This window comes from Pithys albifrons, chromosome 8 (genome assembly GCF_047495875.1).
Source record: "Pithys albifrons albifrons isolate INPA30051 chromosome 8, PitAlb_v1, whole genome shotgun sequence".
Taxonomy (NCBI): Eukaryota; Metazoa; Chordata; class Aves; order Passeriformes; family Thamnophilidae; genus Pithys; species Pithys albifrons.
This window is the reverse complement of record NC_092465.1, coordinates 35,486,171-35,513,253: the sequence shown is the minus strand read 5'-3', so window position 1 is coordinate 35,513,253 and position 27,083 is coordinate 35,486,171. Positions and strand designations below refer to the sequence as shown.

The 27,083-nt window shown below is 47.9% G+C and overlaps 1 protein-coding gene across 6 annotated transcripts in view; it reads right to left on the bottom strand.

Moving 5' to 3' along the window:
* Window positions 1–27,083, bottom strand: part of AGAP1 (ArfGAP with GTPase domain, ankyrin repeat and PH domain 1) — a 320,698-nt gene that overhangs the window by 167,291 nt on the left and 126,324 nt on the right. For all 6 annotated transcript variants that reach the window (XM_071562998.1, XM_071562999.1, XM_071563000.1 and 3 more), the window contains exons 7-9: window positions 12,568–12,695; window positions 6,484–6,639; window positions 1,654–1,746 (exon numbers count right to left, since the gene is read on the bottom strand). In XM_071562998.1, coding sequence (XP_071419099.1) covers window positions 1,654–1,746; window positions 6,484–6,639; window positions 12,568–12,695 — 377 coding nt within the window. The remainder of the gene's footprint in view (window positions 1–1,653; window positions 1,747–6,483; window positions 6,640–12,567; window positions 12,696–27,083) is intronic.

Below are 27,083 nucleotides of genomic sequence, written 5' to 3'. Positions count from 1 at the left end.
AGGGTGGGGCTGCTGCCAACACACCCCCTGTGCTTGCTGAGAATTGCTGGTATGTGACAAAGCAGAATTGCCACAGTCAGGATTAATAACAAGAAGGACACACTCCCAAAAGATTGCTCACATTTAGGATCCAAGCAGGGTTGCAGGGAGAGCTTTTCCAAACAGAAATCCAAGAGGCTGGAGAGGATATTTTATTCCACCACTGTGTAGTGCAATCACACCTGCAATGTTTATCTTACACTGCTCTTCCTACGAGTTCATTTTTAATCAAACTCCTTCCACACAACAGCATTTGAGAGAAGAGCAGTCTGTATGCCTGGCATGTTGGCACACACAGTCCTCAGTTTGTCACTCTCAGCTGCACTTCTGTTTAATTAGCATTGCCCAAAAGAATTCCAGCCGGTCTAACCCATCCTGTACCACACAAACTGTAGGAAAATAAAATTGGAGCTTGTTTTAAATGTCTGGAACCTCCTCCCCTGAATGCAGAGCCAAAGCCCGAGCTCCTCTGCTTTCAAACTGCTCTTCTGGATTGCAGTGTGCTTGATTAAAATCTGCCTGCTACAGATTCACACACCACAGCACTTTTGCTGCCTGATGGTCCCAAAAGGTCTTTTTAAGTGACTGTAAGAAGAGGAATCTCTGCTGATAGTTAAGGGTACAAAATCGTCTGCCCCTCGCACCCAGAAATGAAGCAGAAAAACACAAAACACCCTCAAATATGTGAAGCCACCTTCACCCAGGAGACACAGGGCTGCCTGGCAGGGACTGAGGAGATCAGGAGAGGCAGGTGAGCCTGGGGAGGGCAGGACAGGCACCTCAACAGCTGGGGGACAAGCACATGGGAGGCACAGGAGCTCCCTTCCCTCGGCACTTACCTCCAGCAGGCGACTCCCCTGGAAACAAAACACTTGCACACACTGACAGAGAAACTACTCAGAAGGCAAACACCAACTATGGGGATTCGGTGCCATTTCATTTGAGAAAGCAAATCATCCCACTCCCCAAAAACTCACTGCCCAACACTGGCACTGCTTTTGCCTTCCAGAGGAGCGTTCCCAGCTCCCATTTCCCATTCTGGGCTAATGGAAGTGTGCCCAGGCCAGTAACACAGACCCCAACAAACCTTCGGATCCAAGCCCTGTTGTGTAATGAGAAAGTTTAATTAAGGCCACCCATTACAGCTGTAAACGTTCCCTTATATAATAAGGTCTAAATGAAACTGAACCTAATCAAAGTTACAATTCCTTCATTAGCAAATTACAAGCAGGAGCGCGCAGCTGACACAGGGCCGTGATTAGCGGCGCTAATTGCCTGGCTGCGGGGCCAGCCTGGCCCGGCACTGGCAGCCCCGGCACGGGCTCGGCTCGGCACAGCCCGGCACAGCCGCTACAAAGGCGCTTTGAAGCCAGCCCAGCCCGCACAGCCGCTCGCTCCGTATGCGGGCCGGCAGACTGCACTTCATTAGGCCTGTTGTCACATTTTCCCTCTTCTCATTCTAATGATCCCATTTTAATACACACAGGACCCTCTCCTAATTGATGTCAAGTGAGTGCCGGGCGCGCTCCCGGCGCACATCAGAGCGGCCGGAGCAGGAGCCCGAGGAGCGGCCGCGGCGCCGGCACCGCCACCGAGAGCCCCGCTCGGCATTACCTGCTTAATTGGGATTGCGCGGCCGCTGCCGATGCTGTCTGTTCTGCTCTCCAGCACCTTCTTCTCTTTGTCTGGGTCACTCCCTTTCCGAGACTGCAGAGCAAAAAGAAAGTTGGGGCTCCATTAAATGCAGCAGGTTCACACGCAGGATGCCTTCATTTTCCTTTTTCTCCAAGCAATTTAAAAATCATTTGACACACAAATACAGACTCAAGAGCTGTGAGACGAATCCACACAAGTACACAACCATCCAAGGATCTGAATAAACACCACCCATAAACTTCCACCATCCACTGGTTTGAGATGTATTTGGGTTTAAAGAGTTACACTTTCACTGCCTGAAGACCCAGCAGATCAGAGGACACGTTTCTGAAGTTTTCAACAGTAGCTCCAAAGAGGAACGAAGGTTCCAGCTCCTCATTAAAAAATATAAGATATCCATGCACACATTTAACTCACACCTGTGGGTTCCTAGAAACATCATCAACATTTAGAAATACGATTTAAGGATGCTGGTTTTGATCACATTGACTTTAACTTACTAGGTTTTTTTCCTGCTCTGGGATGGTTAGAAAGTTGGAACTGCAAGAAAAGGTGGGGATTGATGCTGAGAAAAGTTATCTGAATGCAATGTGGGAAAAAATCAGCATGAGGTGAATTTAATCGATGTTTAAACAGGAGTCGCTTTATCTTGGCGTTCTGTAAGGCTGGAGCTGCCCCAGGAGTAAGGTCACAGTGCTCACCTCCTGACTTCAGTGAGTTCTGCAGGAATTTTAAGCAGATATTCAGATTGCAGCCCGTTATTGCCAAAGAATGCACGGGCATAATGATTTTGACAGATTTATTTTATTACAAAAAGAAGACCTGAGAGTCATCCTCCTTAATAACTGAACTGACAAGTGACAACTTCACTCCATTACTTTCCAATGGGAACATTACTCACACAATATTGAAAATGGGAAAACATTTTCATGTGCTTTTCAACTCGGGAGATGATACATGAAAGGAGCCCATTTGTGATGTCCAGTGCCACAATGGGGAGTTAATGAAAACCAGGGGACGCTGCTCGTTTCCAGCAGAAAGAGATGTTGGAAACCCCGGAATTAGGAGGACAATACGGACGGTGCGTCGCTAATACCCGTTTTCCATATTCGACAGGGGGGTGGGAGGAAGAACAAACGCCCGGAGCAGCTGCCTTGGGGCCTGAGAGGAGGGAGGGAGGCAGGGAGGGAGCCCCCAGAGCAGGCCCTGAGGAGCAGCACTCCCAGCAGCATTCCCAGCAGCACATTCCCGGCGGGGATGCCGCGCTGCCGACAGTTACTATGGATCGGGGCAATGGAATGGCGAGCGGCGGAACGAAACAAAGAATGAAGGGGAGAAAGCAAAACAAGTGGGAGGGATGAAATCCAGTGTGCGGGATAACTATTGTTCCCGTCCTTCAGGACAGATTTCTGCCTCTGAAAGTGCCACTTCCAGAGAATACGAGGCAAAACAAAGCTTCAATGGGGCAAAGAGCCCGTAAGTGACATTGTAAAGAAACTCAGTGAAGGTGCCCAAATCCTTGGGAGGGGAATTGTCAACTTGAATGTTTCTTTTTTATCCCGTTTTTTTTTTTTAAAGAAAGGATCCTGCCTCTGAAATGCAAGCTGAATATCTACATGCTGGTTTTCACTTTTGGTTTTAAATCACCACATCTTCCCTTCCATACCAGTAACTGCATCTGGAAATAACACACCGGACATGGAAGGGAAATATCTACGTACAAAACACTGTTCAGTGCCAAAGGGATACAAACACAGGGATTTCTGTCAGGCAAATCCCATTCTTGCTGCTTGTAATCACATTTTCCAGGGGAGAATCTTAGCAGGCTCTGCTATTTATAAAGACAAATCACGCAGTGAAACCGAGATCTGGTCTGATCTTTTTTGCTTTTGTACCTATGACACACACAAGGCATCTCACATCCTGCAGCACAAAAAAATAGAGTCTAAACCACACTGGATCAACACTTGCTAGGGCTTTTCCTGATGGCACATCGACACACTAAGTGGTTCTATTGAAAACTTTGTGCCAGCAAACCAGAAAAAGTCTGGAAAAATTAAAACACGTGCATGAATATCATTGGAGTGGTTTCCCCCTTGCACTGGAAGTCATAGACAGACTTAATCAGTATAAAACCTGACCCAAGTACAGGCTGTGCAGTGAGATTTAGTTCCAGAGGGACGAGGTGTCTGAGTTTGGGCCCAACCAGACCCCAATCACCCCAAAAGGAAGAATTCTGACCTCTAACAGTAGATACTGAGAGAGTTCAAGTCTGAAAAAACTTGCAATTCTGCAAATACAGAAGACAGGTAATACCCAATATGGGGAAGGCAACACACCTGATTGTCCTGCACACTCCCTCACCCCACGTGGGATCAGACACAGTTACAGTCAGGTCCTTGCTGAAGGGGACCCCTCAGATGCAAATCCCCACTGCCCTACACACTATTATTTAGTGGCCCCCGTTATCAGACTGCCCAAACCCAAGGCCATTAACACTTCTGCTAATATTTGATCTGTTTTATCACCTAAGTGGAAAATCAGCTGCTTTACAACAAACATTAATACTCAAAGCCAAAACCATCAGATGCTGCATTTAGTGCATATAATGTGCTTAGAATTCTCAACCCTGTTCCAGCTCAAAAACTGTCATTAAGAGAAATAATATCCATTTTCTACTCAACACAATTTTCTTCCAACACTGAAAGATCTGCAGGTCACTAAACAGATCACCTGTGCTATCAGATAACAAGGGGTAACTTGCAATTACTAAACAGAAATACATTTGATTCTTTAAGAGATAAAGGCATAAGCAAGTTCCAGGCTGGGAAGAGAAGCAAGCAAGAAATCCAGAGCTAAATATTTTAATTATGGACTTTTTTCATAACTACACAGAAAATCCTGCTCACCTATTTATTCAACTAAACAATTCCAGGTCATAACCTGGCTGAGAGGGCACAAAATACTTCAGGACACAAATTACAACTCACTCCACAGCCTTCAACATGCCCAGGTGTAAAAGTCAGAACTAATTATGAAAACCAAAGTAGTACTTTTCCATGAGACTTGTTTTCCCTCCAGTTTTCCCCCAGTTATCAGACATCAGAACAACTCTCAACACCCTCTCGTGTCAGTGAATTTGTCTCTCACTGTGCTATTAATTATCACAGACCAGAGCCTCAGTCTATGTTTTTATGGCTGACTCAACCCTTTGCTGTGATCCTAGATGGGTCTATTTTCTTCTTTCCCCCTCAAATTTGCACTTGCTCCGGATTCAAACACCCCCAAATTCCCAAGTGCAGCAGAACCCAGAGAGGTCCCTCCTTCAGCTCCGGAGGGATGTGGTGGCTCCAGCCCCGTCTCCAGCCCTGCCTGCCGCTGGTTCCTGGGCTCACACTGACACCTAGTGGGGTTGGCAGCTCCACAGTCTTCCCAGCCACAGAAGAAATGCCCAGGACTGCAATCAAACCCTGTATGTTCTCTCACACAGCTCATTTTGTGTTCTGCACCTGCACATTTGCACCCAAACACAAGTGCTTGACTTTCTCTTCTCAGTGGGAGCTGAGCATCCCATCTTAAACCAAAGCAGCGCCCTGGGATGGCCCCAGGTCTGGGGCTCTGTCCTGTCACTCCACAACAGCCACCAAACCTCCTACTTGCTAAAGGCTGAGAGCTCAGAGTTTAAGAGGGTGAGGAAATGGTTTTGACCTTTTTCTGTGTGGGAAGGGAACATGGCACCACCTTTGGAATAAAATATATCAACTCTTTGTGATGACAGGGAAGCTGTGGCTGTCTAAGCTCATCTAACATGTAGCTCCAATCCCCAAGGGCCTTAGCTGTGACTCTGGGACTCTGAGTTTGCCACAAAGCACATTCACTGCCAAAGAACTGCTTACAAACCACAATCACACACTCGGCACAGTCCCAGAGCTTTCAGCAGGACTGCTAAACTAAGGGAATCACCACTCAAGGCTTCATTATCATCTCCCAACCTACTTCTGAATAACAAAGACCTCTCATACTGCACCAGGCATTTGTTTGCTACTTTTTTTTGCCTCTCAAGGAAGCAAAGATCAGGTCGTTTGGGAAGGAAAAAAAGTTATTTTAATCTCCATCTTTTTTAATCCTAGGAAAGTGAGTTGATTCTGTATAGTAATAAAAGTAGCATGGGGCAGTTGTAGAATGGGTTGGGTTGGGGAGGTACTTAAATATCATCTCATTCCACCCCCTGCTATGGGCAGGGACACCTCCCACCAGCCCAACCTGACCGTGGACACTCCCAGGGGTGGGGCAGCCACAGCTTCTCTGCCCAACCTGTGCCAGGGGCTTACCAGTCTCACAGGGAAGGATTCCTTCCCAATATCCCACCTCTCCTTGCCCTCTGGCAGTGGGAAGCCATTCCCTGTGTCCTGTCCCTCCATCCCTTGTCCCTCGGCCCTCTGCAGCTCTCCTGGAGCCCCTTCAGGCCCTGGAAGGGCCTCTGAGGTTTCCCTGGAGCCTTCTCCTCTCCAGGCTGAGCTCTCCCAGCCCACCTTCCAGGAAAGGTGTTCCTGTGTATTCCCTGTATTGAATTCCTGTCCAAGCCTCCAACAGAACCACCCAAGGATAACAGCAGAAGGGTTTCAATTCCAAGCCCACGCATCCATCTCAGCACTCCAGGGGGGTCAGCCCAGCCCAGCTCAGCTCAGAGGGCTGAGGCTCAGGCACCTCCCTGGCAGCAGGCAGGGTTCAGAGCAGGCAGGGTTCAGAGCAGGCAGGGCCCGGCAGCGCCTCCCCTGGCTCACTCACCGTGAAGAGGTTGGATCGGCGCTTGGACTGTTTGCGCACCGGAGTTGGAGTGTTGGCAGTGGGAGGGACATCGATCCGCAGCTCCTTCTGGCTGGTGCTTGGAGTTGATGGGACAGAGGAGGAATAATCACTTAAACTCCCTCCTCCATTACTGGTCTGCAAGGATTAAAGGGAGTTTTAAACAGTGACACGCTGCTCTCAAGAGATTACAATCCACAGCAGTTGCTCATTTACTCCTGATTTACACAGGAGCAGCCAGGGCTGCCCTGCTGCCTCTTGTCCACAAATCCCTACACACGTTTGTATTCCAAGCCTTTCCCTGCCCTTACTTTTTGAATATTTAGATACCTCTGTTAATACAGCAGCACATTTTCATTCTCCATGGTAGAACCTTCACTGGGTATCACCAGGTTCATTTGTCTTCTACTGTACGAGTAGGCAGAACATTGGGGAGTACCTGGAAAATCTGGTTTTCCACTTCAAAATTACTAAACTGAATTCTGACTCCAACCTAAGAGAAAACACCCAGTGCCATGGAGCTGCATAACTGGAGTTAATCCTAGTCTGGGGACATCAGAGAGCTCACCCAGGAAATGAAAATAATTCAGTAAAATGACTGTTATGGGGTTAGGCAGTTCCCAACACATGTAAAGAATCACAGGATCTCCCGGGCTGGAAGGGACCCACAAGGATCATCGAGTCCAACTCCACAGGATTTGCTGAAGTCACTGGTAAAGGGATACAAAAACTTCAAAAGGAAGGTATTCCAATTTATGCAAACCAGCAGAAAATGCAATGTTACATCACAGTCCTGAAAGAGACAAAGCACTGAGCCTATCAAACAATTAATGAATTGAGGTAAGAAATTACTAAAAGTAGGATGGTGAGGAAACTGGGCAGAATGGAAGGGACCAAAAGGTGATTCAGAACAATGTCCAAAGTTAAACCCAAAAAGATTATTACACAGAACATGAATACTGAAAGGGGAAGCAGTGAGGAAGGACAAAGGGCCAGTTTTCCCCCTCAGATCCCATCACACCCCCTGAGGACACACTGGATGTGCTGAGAGGGGTCTGGGGCAGGGAGGGGAGGGGAATTCTGCCCAGGGGAGGAGCAGCAGTGGCTGAAGGGGCTGCACAACATGCACTTTTGGGGGGAAAGAGCTGTCTGGGAGGCACACAAATGGGGACAGAACACCTGTAGAGCAGCCAAGGTTCCCAGAAGAAGTGAGGAAAGACAGTGAGGGGCTGTTTCCAAAGGCTGAGGAGATGGATGCTGATGGGAATTCTCCCACACTCCCTGGGGGTCAGTGCATGGACCATGATCTGCAATTCCAAGCAGTCCAGGTGGTACCTTTGCAGCAGAACCAGGCAGGACACAATCCCTTACACCACCCAGTAAAGGCTCCTTTAATGTCTGAGATCCTCTTCTGATTCTTCCAGATTTCCAAACTGCCCTTTTTAAATTCTAGGAGCAAAGAATAAGGAGGAAGAGGCACAAGAGAAGCAGCTCATGTTTGGGGTAAAGGGCCAACCAGAGCAGATGGAAATCCAGGAACACCTTCTGGAAGTCCCTGATCCTCTGGAAGTAACATGGTCCTCAGCTCATCTCTGTGTGACAAAATCAAACTGACAATACTGCAAACGGCTTTTCGATGGAAAATGGACAAAGTTCTCCTTTCTCCACTTTAAATCAATATATGCACAGGATAAAGGACATTAAAATTTCATTTTCCCCTCATTGTGACTGCACTGGAGAAGTGTGGCTGTCAGGGAGCCAGAGGGGAGGGTGCTGAAAGCAACACAGAGATTTCCTACAGCATTCTCAAGTGCCAAAGAAAGTAGCAGCAGAATTTGGAGATGGCCCAAGTGCACAAAACAAAGCAGAAGAAACAGCTGGAGTGATCATTTTAGTGTCCTAACAGAGAATGGTAATGCTGGACAGACCAGCAGGACAACCTGGGAACAAGGGACCTGAATTATCCCATAGTTGCCTTCCCTTGTTCTCAAACTACTGGACATGCTGGAGATGAGAAGGGTGATATAGAAGTCTTATGTTTTAGACTAAAATTAATGTATTTCTACTCTAAGTGCCTATTTCCCTGATAGAAAACTTGTTTTATGAAAGCTTGTTTTAAATAAATATTAGATTACTGATAAGTACCCCTGTAAATCCAAGAGGATTGTGATGTATGTGGCAATGCTGTTAAAGATATTAACATTCCTATTTAGTTTTCAGTTTGCAGCTCCATGAAAAGGCAGAAGGAACAGCTAATTAAGCAATGCAGTCTCTGCTCTAGTCAGTGCCCAAAATATTGCAACAGAACATTTCATCCCAAATGGCCCCTGCTATAAATAATTGTACCCCACTATTTAGTGCTCACCCATAATCAGGTCTGGTGTACAATAAAACAATGGATGATCAAGCTGACTTCACTTTGCTTTTGGTACTTTGATTTACATATCCAGACAATCATGCTGCAGTAAAAACTCGAGTGCAGGCATCAATAAAGCACCTCCACAGCTCTGCCACAGGCAGCAGGGAGAGAGCAAACCACACCTGGGCCCAGCACAGTGCAGGGCATGTTCAGCTCCACATCCTTCCCAGGAATGATGCAAATCTCCTGGGAGAGAGAAACACAATTCCTGACACTGCAGTTCACATGTATGGACACTGAGGGGCTGGAGGTGTCCAGGGAGCAGAGCTGGGAAGGGGCTGGAGCAGCTGAGGGAGCTGGGGGGCTCAGCTGGAGAAAAGGAGGCTCAGGGGGGACCCTCTGGCTCTGCATCTCCTCTCACAGCAGAACTGAGCTCCAGGAAAGCACATGCAGACTGCACATTTCAAGGAATTATTTCCACTGGTGAATAATCTTTCCAGTTTTACATTCAAGACTGTGGTTCTCAAGTAACCTCACACTGCTGGGGGTTCCTCACTGGCATCTCCACAGCATCAATTTGTCTGGAGAGGGGCCTGGGATCTTTCACCCCAACAGCAACCACTGGTGTCATGCCAAGGAATTCCCCACATGTTTTAGATCAGTGTGATCTCAAACCCAGCCCCAGCTCCTGTAACTCCACCACGTTATCCAGGCCCTGAGGACCGAAGGTGGTGCCCACCTGAGCAGCTTCCAGAGGCTGGGCAGGGAAAAGAACCCTGTGGAACTCTGGGATATGGACACTATTATAATTGAGTATCTTAAAAACATCTTCCTGATACATCAGGTGGGAAGGACAACTCCCCTAGAGCCTGGCTGAGCTGGGGAAAAGGAATGCCTGTGGGGATTTGTGATGGGAAAGGGAACTCCTGCTCCTCTGAACTAAGGTCCATCATGGTCTACAAGCATATCATGTCTAGAGGAACTGGCAGGAGGCAGCAGGTGTGGGCACTGAAAGGTGGGGCAGAGATGGGGGCACACAGGTCCACATGTGAGTGGTTTGTGCTCCCTCAGGGTGCAAAAGGTAAGTTTAAGACCTACCCTAAGATGCCCTGAGGCCAGTAAGAGGCCTTCAGTCCACCAAACAACACTTCTTCCTCCCCAAAAAACTCAGTCTACCTGCTGAAGTGTTCCAAGGAGTCAGCTGGTGAGCTGTGACTGCAGCACTTACTGCATCAGACAGACTCACTGTTTCCCAGCAGGATGCAATTGATGTTTGTAAATGATCTGTAAATGAACCTTCTCGGTGACAGAGTACACAACAGTTCTCTCCACCACCAATGACAGTCCCTGGATTTAACACTAGAACTGTTTGCAGGCATTCTGGGCTGCCCTGAAAGCCAACAGATGTGCCTGAGGCAGGTACCCCAAGGGCTGCTGTCCCTGGGATCAAGGGTTTCCACTAAACCCTCAGGTGATTGACACGTCTGTGTCAGAAACAAAGGTCAGAAGGAAAACGATGCAGCAACTACTACAACGACAAGTGGATTGTGCCTTTGGAACAGGAAGCATCTTATTCTGTGAAACAGCTGCCTGGAAATATCTAAGTGTAGACACACCTGAGAGCATTTCCTGGAGGGGGATGTGACTCAGGTGTTCACCACAGAGGGGCATCCAAATACACAAACAAGTCTTTCACAGAGTCACAGAATGGTTTGAGTTGGAAGGACCTTAAAGCTCACCCCACTCCAGCCCCTGCCATGGGCAAGGACACCTCCCACCAGCCCAGGTTGCTCTGAGTCCTGTTCAAACTACTGGGTGGAGAAGCCCTGGTTGGTATTGAGCCTCAGCATTTCCCTCAAGGTGTGCTAAGGACTAGCCTGGGTAAGGTGACACTTGGTATTTCTGTTTTTCCTTTCTCTGAAGCCTATGCCTTTGACTGCAGGAGTTGGATGCCCAGGATGATCCAACCAGAGAAGGAACAGTCTCTGCCTTCACCTGAGGGGCTGTGAAGGCCCTCACCCCAGGAGAACACAAGTGCAGGGCACTGCAGCAGGAACGGGTTTGATCCACGGAAGAGCCTTCAGAGGGGCAGCATTGCACCAAAAGAGATGTTCTAAAGGGCAAGACACCAGCCAGTCTTCCAGCCAAGATCAGAGATGGCAAATCTTGCCCCAGATCATCTTCAACTTGGAATGTCACCTGAAAAGTTCTTTTAAGTCTTGGATAAGGATTCAGCTTCCTTTCCTTAAACAAGGTCATACTGCCTTGAAGTGTAGCACAAAGGAGAGAAGACATGAAACAGATTTGTGGCCTCTACTTTTAGGCATGACATCAGCCTCAGAAGACAGACTTCTTTGCCTGGTGATGCAATTGCCCTGTTAGGTAATTATGACAGCAGTAAAGAACTTTACTCCATTTTTTCTGAAACAGAATTTAGGGAACCTTAACACAAAGGCAACCTTGCCTTGGTTTTCCCAGTCCTTATCCCTGGCCAAGCAGTTTGCTGTGCAGGCAAAGCTCTCATGTAGAATTTGGTGTTTGGTGCTGACTTTCAAACTATACTTGGGCAGGAAACTGGTGAGCACTGGATATTCCCTGTTCTTCATCAAAAAAGGCTTCATTAACAAGAAAAGCATTCCTTAGAGAAGGTGAGTCCCAGGCCCTTGTGGCCATGAAGTGGTCAGAGACAGCAGCTGAGGACACCTGGCCAGCATCACATATGGCAAGAAAGCAGAGACTCTCTGGGAACCTGCACTTCCCCAGAAGGTTCCAGGCTTCTTCTGGAGAGCCTCAGCACCTCCTTTAGAGAGGGGACTCTGAACTCCAGCACTCTCTTCTGGCTCACCAGCAAAAGCCAGCCCCAGTCTGAGCATGGTACCAGCCTGAGGCAGAGGAACTCACAGCAAGCAGCTCTCAGAACAAACTGCAGCTTCAGCCTCAGGGCCCCAATCCCAGTGGCAAAGTTACTGCTCTTTGCCAAAAAGCTCCCTCAGTGGGGCTGAAAGTGCCACAGGCAAAACAAAACCTCCTGTGGGCAGCTCAAAGCTGCACCAGAACCTTGGGAGACACTGGGATTTACTGAGTTCAGACTGAGACCCACAGCAGGAGGGCTGGGGGTATCTGCACCATTCAGTTCACATCCCCCCCAGCTGCGGGTGTGCACAGAGATTGTCACTTGACACCAGAGAACAAAGACACTGAGGAGTGTATCCCATGGGGAACACGGGCAGTGCAACACACAGGGCTAAACAGTGTGCAAGTCAGAGACTTCTGGGCTTAGCCAGGTTTGTGACAGTGGCACCAAGGTGTCAGCACACATGGACAGTTCCAGCACGCTGCCCACTGGGATATCCCAGCTCAGCAACAGCTGAGGGACAGCAACCACCGGGAACACAGGAGGGGATGTTCAAACACAGCACAGCAGATCTGCTCCTGCAGCACCAGGTCTGCTCAGCCCTGCCCTGCTGGCACCACCTGGGCAATCAAACATGGCCTGAAAGCCAAACTGGTTTGGTTTCATCTTTTGTTTCTTGAAACAAAGTCCAGCCAGTTTAAAAAAAGAATTAAAATATTGCTTCAAACTATGCATTAAAAAAAAAAGGCAACTACCTCCCAGACAGCACAAAGAGCACTTGAAATGGCATTAAACACAAGAGCTGAAAAGCAGGTGAGCAGCTCCTCTCCCAGGCCCCTGTCCCGGGGCGTACCTGGCTGATGTGCACGGCAGACACCGGCGCTGAACACACCGACGAGTGGCTCGGGGAGTTGGGCAGGGACTTGCAGGGGCCGATCGAGAGCTGCTGCTTCTTCTTGGTTGAAACGATCTTCTGAGCAACTGCAGGGAAACAGAACATCAGGCAGGTGAGGCACAGCACACGTGGGGAGCAGGGCACACACGGGGGGTGAACACACGGGGCTCCCACTGCCAAAGCTGCTCCACACTGTCCCTGGCACACCAAACCCAGCTGGTGGTGCCACCACAGCCCAGCCAAAGACCTCATGGACAGGAGCAATATCATCATCTCTAGCTGGAGCTTTTGTTCTGCAGCAGAGCAGGAAAAATGCCTAATTTGTTTTGCAATTTATTAAGGACTTTTCTTCAGCATGTAAGGAAAAGCAACATTTATCAAATAGATGCAGGGATTAGTCATTAACTTCTCTATACATGGCTTAGCACACCCACAACAAAAGGGAAAAAAAGAACTGGCCTCCACCAAACCCAGTGACAATTCTTGGCATCTCCTTAAAAAGTCACCCAGAAACTTGGTGTAACTGAGCCAAGAGCAGTCAGTCTGTCTTGCTCATGAAGACAATTATGTAAACTCCAAGGTTATTTTTCCTCACTACATTATAACACAGACAGGGATGTGCAAGCAAAGTTTCTTCTCAAACAAATGCAATTTTAATACCAAACTGGTTTGTGGCTTATGTTTTTCATGTAAATGAATGATGGCATAACCATGATTTAGTGAGAATACATTGTATAAAAAATGGCTCATATATATGAAGAAGCAGCTTCATTAGTTACATCCCACCTCCAATAGGCCTCTTATCATCCTGAAAGGATGATATCAATTAATTTATCTTCCCTGGCATATTGATCATAACCTTCATCAGCTAATCACATTTAAATTACAGAGGAATATCGTAGCACTCTGTCATTTCAGACCCATTGGGTTATTGATCTGGAGCCTGGGAAGCCATATATTAAAATATTTTAAAACACATTAGCAAATGCAGAGAGCAAACCAAAGGTCAGATTTGAACACATGCACATGGGTTTGTCTTCATCATATGCGGTAAAGCCCTAAATTAAGACCAAAACTGGATTAAACCCACAAATGAATGAAAACCCCCTTGTCTGCAGAACCTCCTGCTCTCACATGGGAGAGGTAATTAGTCAAGGGAAACATTTAATTCTTCCCTCCATCAGCACACTGGGCATTTGCAGCATCACATGAACACACAGAGCACAGTCTGCCCCAGTTATCCCTCTGGGAGGGCACAGGGAAAGGCAGCCCAAGGCAACTTGAACTCACTGACCTGAACACACAACCTGAACACAACTGAAGTACCAGGTGGCTCCAAGCCCTGTCCAGCCTGGCCTGGGACACTCCCAGGGATGGGGCAGCCACAGCTTCTCTGCCCAACCTGTGCCAGGACCTGCCCACCCTCCCAGCCAGCAATTCCTTCCCCATACCCCACCTAACCCTGCCCTCTGGCAGTGAGAAGCCATTCCCTGTGTCCTGTCCCTCCATCCCTTGTCCCAAGTCCCTCTCCAGCTCCCACTCCCCCTTTATTGTTTGCCAGCATCCCTGGAAGTGTTGGGAAAACACAGGGATGTTGCCTATGGGGCCAGGGGTGTGTGCTGGGCTCGGCTGTGCTGGGCTCAGAGTTGGGACTGATGATCCCAGAGGGCTTTTCCAACCAAAACAGTTCTGTGATTCTACAATTCATGGTCCTGTAACAAGGGTCAGTGCAGACCAGTGACACAACTAAATTAAATGTTGTTCTATAAAGTGAATAAAAAAGTGCAGGAAATCAGAAATAGTTTTGCCCCAAAGCTTTCAGGTTCTCTCTTATCCCAAATCCACTTCTAAATTTAATGTTTCCATTTAATACTTGCTAAGAAATGTTTCTAGGACAAAAGAACAGTGACACTCTCTGGCAGATGGCAAAAATAATCAAGGTAGCAACATGAATTTCAACTGTTTTTAAAAATCAATTGCATTCTCTGTGCTTTTTATGTATCAATTAAGCTGTCAATTTGAGGCAGGTTTCCACTGTAAGGCATCTCTCTCTAACAGGAAAAGCTAAACAAGATTTACAAGCAAAGTCAAGAACTCCTCTGTAAATAAACAGAGAAATGCCACAGACACTTAGAGCTGTAAACAAGGAGAACTGATATTTAGTAAATATTTGGTCTTTAGGGAAGACTGATGTCTATTTCTTGTACATTTAAACTGAATTCCACAAGCCAGAGTGACCAGGATGTGTATTTTGCTTTAAGGCCTTGATAATCCAAAGCATGTGGAATTCCTGGTCTGTGTGAGGAATAAAATGTCCAAGTTGGGAGAGAAAGCCCTTGGCTTGAATGGCTCTTCTGCCATGCCTGACCTGGCACACCAAGACAGCACTGACCTTCCCACCCTTGCCACTTGGATCTCTCTTTGTCACTCAAACCACTCGCCCTGTGCTCCTCACGTTATTTTTCTGACCAAGGAATGCAAGAAATACTAAAAGGGAAGACTCCAGGCACACAAGATCCGTAACATCTGGTGATATTTCTCTTCTCAGTTATCAGATGTTACATATTTAGGAGATGCAAACCCTTCTCCAACTACCACTAATTTAAATCAAAACTGGTTTCTCATAAAAACCTCTGTAGGACCATTTGTCTCCACTGGGGCCCCAAGTGTGAGCAAACACTGGGGTGAGCCAGAACCTGCCAGTGCTGCCAAAGAGGGGAATGTGGTGAATCCTCCTCCACTTACTGACAGACAGAGAACACCTTTCAGCTGAAGCTGGAATGCTCATGGCTGCCTGGAAAACAGCAGGACAGATAAACACTCACAAATACCTGTTTTAAATACTGGAGGAAACAAAAAAAACCCAAAAAACAAAACCCAACCCAAAACTGGAAGTTACACAAAGATCAGCCTTCACCTTAACCAACTCTCCTGCTGCTCACAGATCACTCTGCCTGACAAACAGCACCTTATTACCTGGAAAGTCTCTGTTCCAGCTGAACATTCCATGTTTGCAGCACAGGTAAGCATTCAATTAAAATAAATTTATTCCACAATTCCACATTACAGGTGAAGCCCCAGTTTTATAACCACCAGAGCAAGCACTAACCACAAACTTCCAAAAGGGGAACATCCCTGGCAGTAGCCACCACAAAGCCTGTTCTGCCTCTTACTTTAAATTCCATTTGCTTTTCAGGCTAAATAACTTTTATATTTCTGTGTTTGAAAGGAGAGCTTGGTATGGCACCACATGTAACAGAGCACACTTCAGAGCTGGGGTCTGGATACAGCAATTCCAGCTGGTGTTGGGCTGACTCAGTGGGATCCCTCCAGCTGCTTTCCCTGCAGGAAGAGCGGGATGCAAACCCACACCTGGGCAGGTGAGTCACTGCTCCCACTGACACACACACACTCCAGGCTCTGCAGCAGCCTGAGGTGGGATAACCCTCTGCTCCACTGCACACCCACCACGGCGGGGAATGGAGGGTGCAGGTCCCTCCTGGGACTGCACAGCAATGGGTCGGGCTGCAAGAACAGAACTCCGGAGGGCAGGGGAACAAAGGCACAGCAAATCTGACAGGACAGGGGTAAAAAAATCAAAAATAGCTGTGCTATGCACTGAGGGAGGAGACTCCGTTTGAACCACTGTCCTCCTTGTGGTATCCACTGTAATATAAAGCTGTGGGTGAGGCTGAGGGCCAAAATGCAACTGCCCAGCACAGAGAGAAAGGGTCATGTGGTCCCCAACCAAGGGAAAAGGAGGGAGGAAAAAACCCAAAACCTGAAGTTTCTTATATTATATAAAAGGCAATTAAAAAGAGAATATTATATAATACATATATAGCTTCTTATATTATACAAAAGAAAGGCAATTAAAACAGAATGTGATATAATACATATATATGGAAATGTGAGAACAAACAAACTAACAACAATAACCACCAAGCCACCCAACCAAATAATACAGATCCCAACTACTCAAACTCTACAAAACTTCTCAAAAACTCTTCCAGAGAAACCTCCCAGCAAGAGAGGAGAAAAATGACCAGGAAATGTTCCCTCCGTGGATAACAGAGCAGGGATGGCAGCAAGGCCCGTTCTGGCCTGGGCAGGGCAGCCTCAGGGGCTGAGGCAAAGAGCAAAAGGGACAGAAGCGCCACCTCCCTCTCTTTTTATACTTCTTGGTGATATCAGATGATAAGAAATCCCTCTCTGGTTGCCTAAGTGAGGTGATGCTTGTCCCTTCTGACCTCTGTCCCATCCCCTGGGCCTGCTGAATTCACAGACCATTCCGAGTTGGAAGGGACCCACAAGGATCATTGAGTCCAACTCTTAAGTCAGTGGCCCACAGAGGTGTTGTAGTTTGGGATTATTATGTAAATTCTCTCCCCTGCCACTTAACTGCCCAGGCCAGCGGTTAACAAAAGAAGCAGTTAACTGTGATCGCTGGGGTGGGGGCAGGTTTGTCTCTTTTGGTTTTTTTTTTTTGGATATTCTCCTCAGTCTTGGCTCGGCGGAAGGGGGGAGTGGGGGCTCCAAGGAGGCAGGCTGCCCTGCTGGTTACTGCGGGGGTTTTCCCTGGCTGTCTTGCCGCTGCCTACTTCGGATTACTTTTTCCTGCCGTGCTGCTGCCTGCCTTGGATTTGCTGCTGGTTGCTCGTACCTTTCTGCTTCTTGGACGGGGAACACAGGGGGAAGAGACTGAGTCCATCTGAAAGCTCACTGCTCGTCTGTTCCGCTGGAGAGGGACTGAAACTCACTCTGCAGCCAGCCGGGCTGTGACAAGGACACTTAAGTATAACCTTTTCTCCCAGAGGAAAACCTGCTGGGTTTTGTTCTTGTTTTTTTTTTTTTTCTCTTATGGTGTTGGGGAAGTGGGTTGCACTAGTCTGTTTACATATATATATATATATATAGCAGTTATCCTTCTTGTATTAAAATTCCTTTTCTTAAATTTGATAAAGAGTGGTGTGATTATTGTGGAGGAGGCCCCTCCCCTGCTTGTGGGTAAAACATTTTGGTTTTTCCCCTCAAACCGAGACAAGAGGGGATTAATTGAGGCCTGGCTGGAACTGAAGCCCAAACTCCCACAAACTCTACGCACAGGAAGTTTATGTGATATTAATCCAGTGTGAGCTTCAAAGTTGCTCCCAAAATGAGAAGACAGGAGCCAATTCTTACCTGAGTGCCCTCAATGTCACTATATCAGAGCACATTTCTCCTCATTTTGCCCCACGGCTCCGCAGGGCCGTTAATTCGCTGGAACTGAAGGGACTCTGGGATCGCTCCCACTCCGGAGGGACCGGAACGGCCACTGGAACAAACAGTCCAGCTGGGACAGGATGGGACAGTCACGGTGATTTTGGAATGAAAACCATCGCCAGGACACCCAAGTATCCACCTCAAACCAACCTCCAACTCCCCAGCCAGAGATCATTTCCACAAACTATCAAAGCATTGCATAATACAAGTAAGTAAGAAATGGGTAGGAACACAGGAATTTTATACCAAAAAATATTGCTCCACGATCCCCACAGTTCATAATCAAGTTCAGCCACGATGGGCCAGTTCAGTGATCACATTTCCAAAAGACTTTAATACAATTCTCCTTAAAAATAATTTCAACACCACACCTTACTGGTACTTTTGGGATCTTTGTGATCCTCCAGGAAATACACATTTCAGCTCTGGCTCTGAAATAACAACTTTTCTTGTTCTACAAGACATGAAAACACAGCTATAAATAAGACTCCCTATTAAATACTTTTAATCAACGCCAACATACATTTTTTCCTCCACAGGTACCTGTGATTAACACAGCACATCACTTATTCCCAACATGATGCAAATCACTGCCTCCCAAGACCAGGGAAGCAAATATGCCAATAAATTTACTGCAAAGCACCTGAAGAAATTAAAAAAACAAACCCATGTTTTCTTCCCTACCTAGACTTTGCTGCAAGCTCAAGGATTTACCAGGCAAACACTGAGACAAACACAGGTAAAGATCCTGCAGGTGGATTTACCTCGCCAGTGCCTCAGGAATTCTTTCCATTAGGATGGATCAAGTTCTAAATGAGCTTTACCACAGCAACACTCAAAAGGTGCACAAACACATTACAGCTCCTGAAGTACAACTCAGACAGGCTGTTCACCACCAAAATCAACACGTAGAATGTTCTGGTAATTTAAAGAAAAACAAATGAGAATAAATCAAGCCCCTGAGCTCGGTGTGCACTGAGCCATCCACACCCACCTCTCAGACACACAAATACCTGCTAGAAAGTTAAAGTTTGTGTTGCAAAGAGCTCTGCTCCACCTGCAGGAGCAATAAGTGCCACTCCAAAACCGCCCTCCACAAATGCAGCAGTGACAGGAAGCCTTTTCTGCCCCACCCAGAGCTGCACCCTTTGGGCTGAGGGTCCTGCCACAAACAGCTCCCACCAGAGCAGGAGCATCACACAGCACTGCCCATAAATCTCCCAAAACACAGACCCCCCTCTCTGCACTTTAATCATTTGCTAACAGTTACAATAAGATTGTATTAAAAATTTAAACTGCCCTGCTTAATGCAATTTACCTTCAAAGGTCCATTTCCAGAGAATGAAGTCGAATGATATAAATGTCGAACACTCGATCAGATTTATTGCGCCCGAGAATATTTCTCTTGATACAGACCTGACGAGTGAAGGCTAATGGCTTTAGTTTTATTACTTTTTAAGCACTTAATGGGAAAATTTAGACATTTTCACAAGCCTGAGCTTCAGCAAGAATGGTGCCTTTCCAAAGAACAGGGAGCTGTGTGTGCTCTGTGGGGATGGCCAGTCCAGCAGTGTCAGCAGAGACAGGTGGGAAGGGCTTACCCAGATCACCTGCACCCAACAGAGGCCTCTGACAGACAGGGAAGGGCGAGACCAGCACGGATTCCCCGGGAACTGGGGCCAAAATGCAAGGGGATATCACACTGAGGTTGTAAAATAAGGAGCTCAGTGACACTGCCACAGGTGCAACTCCTGACACCTTCCACCTTCCCTCCAACCACATTCTCCATGAACACAAACGGTAATTAGTGAAACAATCCCAGAATCCCAGACTATTCTGAGTTGGGAGGGACCCACAAGGATCATCGAGTCCAACTCTTAAGTCAATGGCCCATACAGGGGATTGAACCCCTGACCTTGGCATTAGTACAACCAAGTTTTAACCAACTAAAACACTACAAAGCAATAGTTTTGCTTTTCAAACAGACTTCTTTATTTCCCCCCATTTTTTTAACTGAAAGACAGCTGGGAGTCCTCAGATTTCAATTAATGTCTAGGTCCATAGCCAATCAATCAGCTGGTGCCATAAATTTCCTATATTTCTCATTAGTTACACCATTGCACAGCTTAAATCTAAACACACCTTTGCTGGAGGCTGTAAATTACTCCCCCCAAGCACAGGCAGGCTCAGCAGCCATCGGGGGGCATGAATGATGGGGCAGCACGTGGTGCCCGTGCCCAGCAGGGCTTGCTCTGCTCACACAGCACCACCTGCACTCCATCTCAGGGAGTCTGCACTTCTGACTCCAAACCAGTAATGACCTGTCTTTATTAACAAGTTTTATGCCCAAAAACCAATTTTCTATGGAAAAAAATATTTCTTCAGCATCTGTCAATAATGTGCCTTCATTAAGTGCACAGAGAGCTTGAGGAAAAACAAACCTTGGCCTGCATTTACAATTGGGTTTTTCTGACTCTGAAAGCCACTGTCAGCCTTTTCAAGGGTGAGAGATTGCAAAAGGTGCCTGACCCAGCACAATCCTGGGTGCTTTATGCTGCAATAACCCCCCCAGATTTATTAACAAAATCATCCACATTTTAGTCTTAGCTTTATAATAATTCTTTACCCTGAATTAAAGCTCCCACAGGTGACAAACCAGCACTGCACAGAGGTCCCTGAGGAAATGCACCTGACACAGATGACAAACATGCTCCAAACACCTGCCTTCTGTTTCTACCTGTGTTAAGACTGCACCAAAAAATCTAATTCCAAGTTTTGGAAGTTAAAGGAAAAGTCAGTCAAGGGCTACAAATCAACAGCCAAAAAAAAAAAATCAAGATAAAAATCAAAGAAAACCAGCAACAGCAAACTACTTGGCTACATCACAGTAGTGACCAATTATCAGTGGATAACGAAGTGAAGTCACACGTGCAGACCTGTCAGGGCACTCATCAAGTACCACAGAGTCCTTAAGGTTGGAAATGCTCCCTAAAACTGAGTCCAAGCACGATGGAGTCCCCACTTTCCCTAATCCCTCAGTACATCCAGGTCAGCCCCAGTCTCACAGTTCACAGTCAGGATAACTGTCCCACTTGGGGCAGCCTCCCCAGTCTCACCCATCTCCCAATAAATGTCCCTCTTAGTTCCTGCACACAACGCAGCTTTGCACTCTAAAATGAGTCCACGTGGACCACAGGGGGCCTGGCACCCTGGAAAAGCAGCTTTAATGGAATAACCAGGACAAGGAGAGGCTGTTCTAAGGTAGCTCAACACTCTCAGACCCATCTCCTGAGCTGCCCAAGGCACTGTTACCCTGGATTCTGTTTCCCACAACAGAGCAGAGCCTGCCCTGCTGCCCTGGCCATGGGCACACACAGCTCCAGAAACGAGGAAAGAGCTCAGCACACAGTGCACCTTGGAGACTGTGCTGCCCCAAACACTGGGCAGCAGCAAAGCAACCACACAAAAACATGACAAAAAGCTTCCACATATTCAAGGGACACTTTTATCCCCAGAAAAACATTTTGGAAGCCCAATGCCCTCAGCTGTCCCAGCCCCAAACTGCACCCACATACGGTTTGTACCCCTCAGTCAGCACCCCAAATACCCACCCTGCCATGGTGGGGCTGCCCAGCCTTAAGGACTGGCAGCAAACCCTGAGATTGGCTCAGTTGGTTCAAACTTGGTTGTAACAATGCCAAGGTCAGGGGTTCAATCCCCTGTGTGGGTCACTGACTTGAGAGTTGGACTCGATGATCCTTGTGGGTCCCTTCCAACTCAGAATAGTCTGGGATTCTGTGACTGGCCAACAATCAGGCTGATCTCGCCCTCTCTAGAAACTGGAATAAAAGGAGCAGTTTACAGGAAAAAAAAATTCACTTAACATTGACTTTTGATGAAAATCACACGACAGGACTGATGAAATGCTTTCTTCTAAGAGGGAAAAGGCAAAAGTTCCAGCTTTAAAGAGCAAAAGTTGCCCTCTGCAACACCAGGAACTTACAACAGGGATAACCTCATGAGATCAAACCTCAAACTTAAATTATATATAATTAAAGAATCCCTACTTTATGGGGAAGGAGGAAGAAAAGACAAGCAGTGCTGGAGTTCTCTGGTGCAGGAATTCCGGAGGGGAATGCCAACACTTCCTCCTGCACACACCACCCACGGCCCAGGAGGCTTTCAAAGCCAAACACACAATGCCAGTCCCAGAGCAGCAAACACAACAACTCCATGGGATTTGCATTTGCACCAGGATTAGCTGCAAGGGAACCATTTGCAAGGCGTTTGGAAAGTGGCTTTTCAGGAACCAGCTATGCTAATAATAACTTTGATGTTGAAAATGTGTTTGTTACACAACAGAGGAGGCTACAAAAGGATTATGTTTATTACACCACTTTGAAATGTTTGATAGCTCAGACAAAAGTAATTCTTCATTATAAGGGGGAAGAGCAGGATCTTCTCTTTAATCAATGTTCCTAAACACACCCAGAGCAGATTGAAGTTACAGAAAGGGCATTTTCCTGTGTCTGCCTTCAGACAACACACCTCAGTGTCAGCCCTTCATCTTTCACTCACCAATATCAAGCAGCAAAGTCATTTTTTGCTACCAAATCTACAGTGAGATCCACAAAGAACAGTTAAAGCCCATGACCAAGGTGAAGATGTACTGAGGGTAATTAAAGAAATGAGCTTTAGACATCTCACAGTGCCCTCTGCATGTGAGACCTTGCTGGAGGAGCTGCACAAACGTGGTGTGAGGCAGCAGAGGAGCTGTGAACAGGCTTTGAGATTTGGCAATTAAAAATGAGGGAAAAAATGTTAGATTAAGTAATCAAACCATAATCACAGAAGCATAATAACAGAGCACAGAGGAGGAAGAGTGACAAAGACCTGCTGGCAAGGACCAACGTCCCCCAAAACACAGCACACGAGCCCCAGGTGGGAGATGACACAGATGCAAAGGAGGAGAAAGTTGTTGCTGCAATAAAGCAAATGTGAACTGGCACTCTGAGCAGCTCATGCTCTGCCCAAGCCCTTTGTGGCCCTTACCTGACCTCGTGGTCACTTCTCTTGCAGCTGATACCAACAGCAGCCCTGCTTTTGCAGTTGCTAAAGAATCCTGGGGCTAAGAGCTACCCCCAGGTGGTATTTAATTGTATTTATGTTTCCATCCCTGGCCCCAACCCCAGCCTGAGCCCTGCTGGCAGCTCCCTGTGCTGGTCCCTGTTACTCCCCTGCCAACAGTTTGCTGTTCAGATCACTTGGCTCAAAAAGAACTGCAGAAATCGTCACTTCTCTTTTCTGCTTCTGTCCCAGCTCTGCCAGAACTGCAGCCTGACAACAGTTATTTATGACTCAGTTCTGTTCTGCTTCTCCTGTTTTCTGCACTGAGAAAAAGGCTCTGCAAACACAAGACAACGCAAGGCAGGTCCCACACCAGACACAGAACTAAACCCTCAGCAGCAGCAGCAGCACAGAGCAGAGTGACACACAGGCAGGGCATGAGGAAGGACAGGTGAGCATGGTGGGACAAAAACCAGATCCACATTCTAGTCATGGTACTGGATGGACAAGCAGGTGAGGCAGAACACATCCAAAAAGAACCTCCAAGTTTACAAAACACCAGCTGGAGAAAAGGAGAGGTCTGAAACAATACAGAATTTTCAAGTTTCTTTTTCTTTCAGAATTTTTCACTTCTGTTTTTGTTGATAATGGACAACAATTCCTACTTGTTTAACATTCCCTCTCTCAAACACAACGTACATGAGTCCACCAGAGAGGCTGATTCTGCCTCTCCCTCTCAGGTCTGTCAAAAAAACCCGACTGACCCCCAAACCACCACAGTGTTTCCTGTCATGGAACTTCCAATTAGAGTTTGTACTAAAGGATACAAACTGGACCAATTCTGAATCATAAGCACTGGAAACTTTACCTCTTCCACATTTTGGTGAGATGTATCAACCTTCTTTCCTTTCAGTGAAGGAGCCTTAATGTTGAATTAGGTCTTGCCTTTATTGTGCTCTTCAAAAACCTTACCAGGTTTCAGTGCTGTGCCTCACTGCATACACTTCAAATTAAGACTTAAAGGAAGTGTCATAAAACTGCCCCCATAAAATTTAAAAGTCATATGAAAAGTTCTGCAGAGATCACTGTTTTGTACAAGTCACCTACCCAATGACAGACACAATTACAGCAGCTAAAACCCAAACCTCCCTGGAACCTTTATTAGCATTACTCCTCTGTGCTAATTATAGCCCTTCTTAAATGCCATCCATTGGACTCCTGATCCCACCATTAATCCCAACAATGAGAAAAACAGGCACAAGTGTCATTGGAAGATCTTTTCTTTCTTCCATATGCCTCTGACTCTGGGTGTGGGGCTGAAGAACCCCGATGGAGCAGTAGAAGTCTGAAAGTCCCCAAAGCTGCTGCAGTTTTCATCAAAATCAGCAAAAAGGTGAAGTTTGTGTGAGTCCCACCAAACAGCACAGCTTTAACATCAAACAGCTGCCAAGCACCAGGGGGAACACAGAGAGACCTCCTGAGTCCTCAGGGACAACAGAAAAGCATCTTGAACACTGATGTGTGAAGAGTGAAATTCAGTCAGTCAGAAATCCAAGGATTTGGGTTCATTCTGCAGGCCAGGGATGAAGGCTTCTCCACACTCCTCTTCCTCCAGGCAGTGCTCAGTTTGTGGAGCTCATTTCATGCCCTTCTGTATTACAGAAATTTCAGATATTGAGTAACTTCTCCTACCAACGAAGACAGGACCCTCCCTGTAACACCGTGAGGTCCCAGCAGCACCGACCCCAAACCCCAGGAATTCCCAGGACAGAAGAGGCTTGTCCCCAGCTCTGCCCTGCCCAGACTCCCTCAGGCCACATCCAGTGCCCCAGAGAATGGCACCTCCTCCCCAAAGAGCTGCCAGGACAGGCCCCAGACTGATCCACTTCCCATGAGGCTGATGCACATTCCCCAATGCAAACCCACCCATGAACACTGAGGGCAGTGCCAGCCCTTCCCACCCTGGGGCTGAAGCCACTTGTCACCTCTCTCCCCTGATGCAGAACGGGCACCTGGAGCCTCCCCAGAGGGAGACAAATACTGTTTGCACTTGGGAATAAAACACTGCTGGGAAAGTCTTTTACATAGAGCAGACACATTCCTTGCAACACTCAATTTGCAGATAAAGCATTCAAAACTGGCGGGAGTGGCACAGCCCCAGAGCTCTGAGCCTGGGCTGAGGTAGGGCCACCACGGCGCCCTCGAGGGGGCCACCACGGCCCCACCACGGCGCCCTCGAGGGGGCCACCACGGCCCCACCACGGCGCCCTCGAGGGGGCCACCACGGCCCCACCACGGCGCCCTCGAGGGGGCCACCACGGCCCCACCACGGCGCCCTCGAGGGGGCCACCACGGCCCCACCACGGCGCCCTCGAGGGGGCCACCACGGCCCCACCACGGCGCCCTCGAGGGGGCCACCACGGCCCCACCACGGCGCCCTCGAGGGGGCCACCACGGCCCCACCACGGCGCCCTCGAGGGGGCCACCACGGCCCCACCACGGCGCCCTCGAGGGGGCCACCACGGCCCCACCACGGCGCCCTCGAGGGGGCCACCACGGCCCCACCACGGCGCCCTCGAGGGGGCCACCACGGCCCCACCACGGCGCCCTCGAGGGGGCCACCACGGCCCCACCACGGCGCCCTCGAGGGGGCCACCACGGCCCCACCACGGCGCCCTCGAGGGGGCCACCACGGCCCCACCACGGCGCCCTCGAGGGGGCCACCACGGCCCCACCACGGCGCCCTCGAGGGGGCCACCACGGCCCCACCACGGCGCCCTCGAGGGGGCCACCACGGCCCCACCACGGCGCCCTCGAGGGGGCCACCACGGCCCCACCACGGCGCCCTCGAGGGGGCCACCACGGCCCCACAGCCACTTCCCAACACTCAGTGGGTCACTGCCATTTGGAACTCTGTGTCACAGCCACCCTGGCTGGACCCAGCCCTGATCCAAGTCAGACCCAAACCCCTCTGTTCCACCCCACTCACTGATGATACCCATTTCTTCCTCTGAACACCCAAACCTTTGCTCTCTGGGATGGCAGAGAACTGCAGAGCACCCAGAAATGGGGCAGAGAAAACCAAAGGTAGAGCAGGGAAAGAGGTGTAATTATGGATATGCAATGAGCAGAAATAAAAGCAATTCTCATGCATTAATGGTACATCAAGCTAATTCCAGAAGGCTAAAATCATTACAAAGGTATCCTGGGGCAGTACACAGCCATTACAATACTCTGCTGACAAGAAATATTAAAATAATAATTTCCAATGCCATTGATAAAATCTGTTCTGATAAGCAGGGGGGAAAAAAATCCACTAATTCTTAATTGGGAAATCTGAACAAAAATGGATCTTACTGGCATTTCTCTTCTTTTTAAAACACGTTTTCCCTGTTCAGCAACTCCAAATACCAAAAACTAAACAGGAATGTATTCACTTCCATCACTGGGCATGTTACTGAGCTAATCCCATGGAACCTGGGATTTTTCTTTCTCATTTCAGCCTGAAGTTCAGGGCCTGCTCATGCAGCTCCACTTCCAAACAGTGTCTGAGGTCAGAGCCAAGTGGGACGAGGCTGAAGGGGAAGAAGTGCCCTCAGGAAAGGTCAGAGTCCTGTTTCACTGCAACAGCATTTACTGACTGGGATCCTGGAGGTCTTTCCAGCCCCAGTGACTCTGTGCTGTCTCTGTTACAATCAATACTGAGCTTATCAGCTGTAATGAAGCGTTGGAAACCATTTATTTGGATTTAACTCAAGAATAAAGTAGCATTTTCATAATAACAATGATCACTCGAGTTAAATTATCTCACCACTCAGCTGTGGGGAAAATGAGAAATGAGTTCCAAAGACAAAAATGGTAACAGATGACCACGAATAGTTCAGGGGCTGCCTGGAAGGGAAAAATTAGTATTTTAATTTCTAAGGTGTGTGCAATGAAGGAGTGAAAGGCCCTTCAATGCCATTTCCCATTTGTTCCTCTGAAAGGAAGGTCTCCATCACAGCAAGGACTGCACAAACAAGAAATGAAACTAGATTTTAAAAATGTTTGTAAAAGAGCCTGAACTGGTGTCACAATCCCCCAACTGTGTGCCAAGAAAAGCCCCTGGGCTGCAAACAGGGGTTGGGCAGTGGCAGGTCATGCCC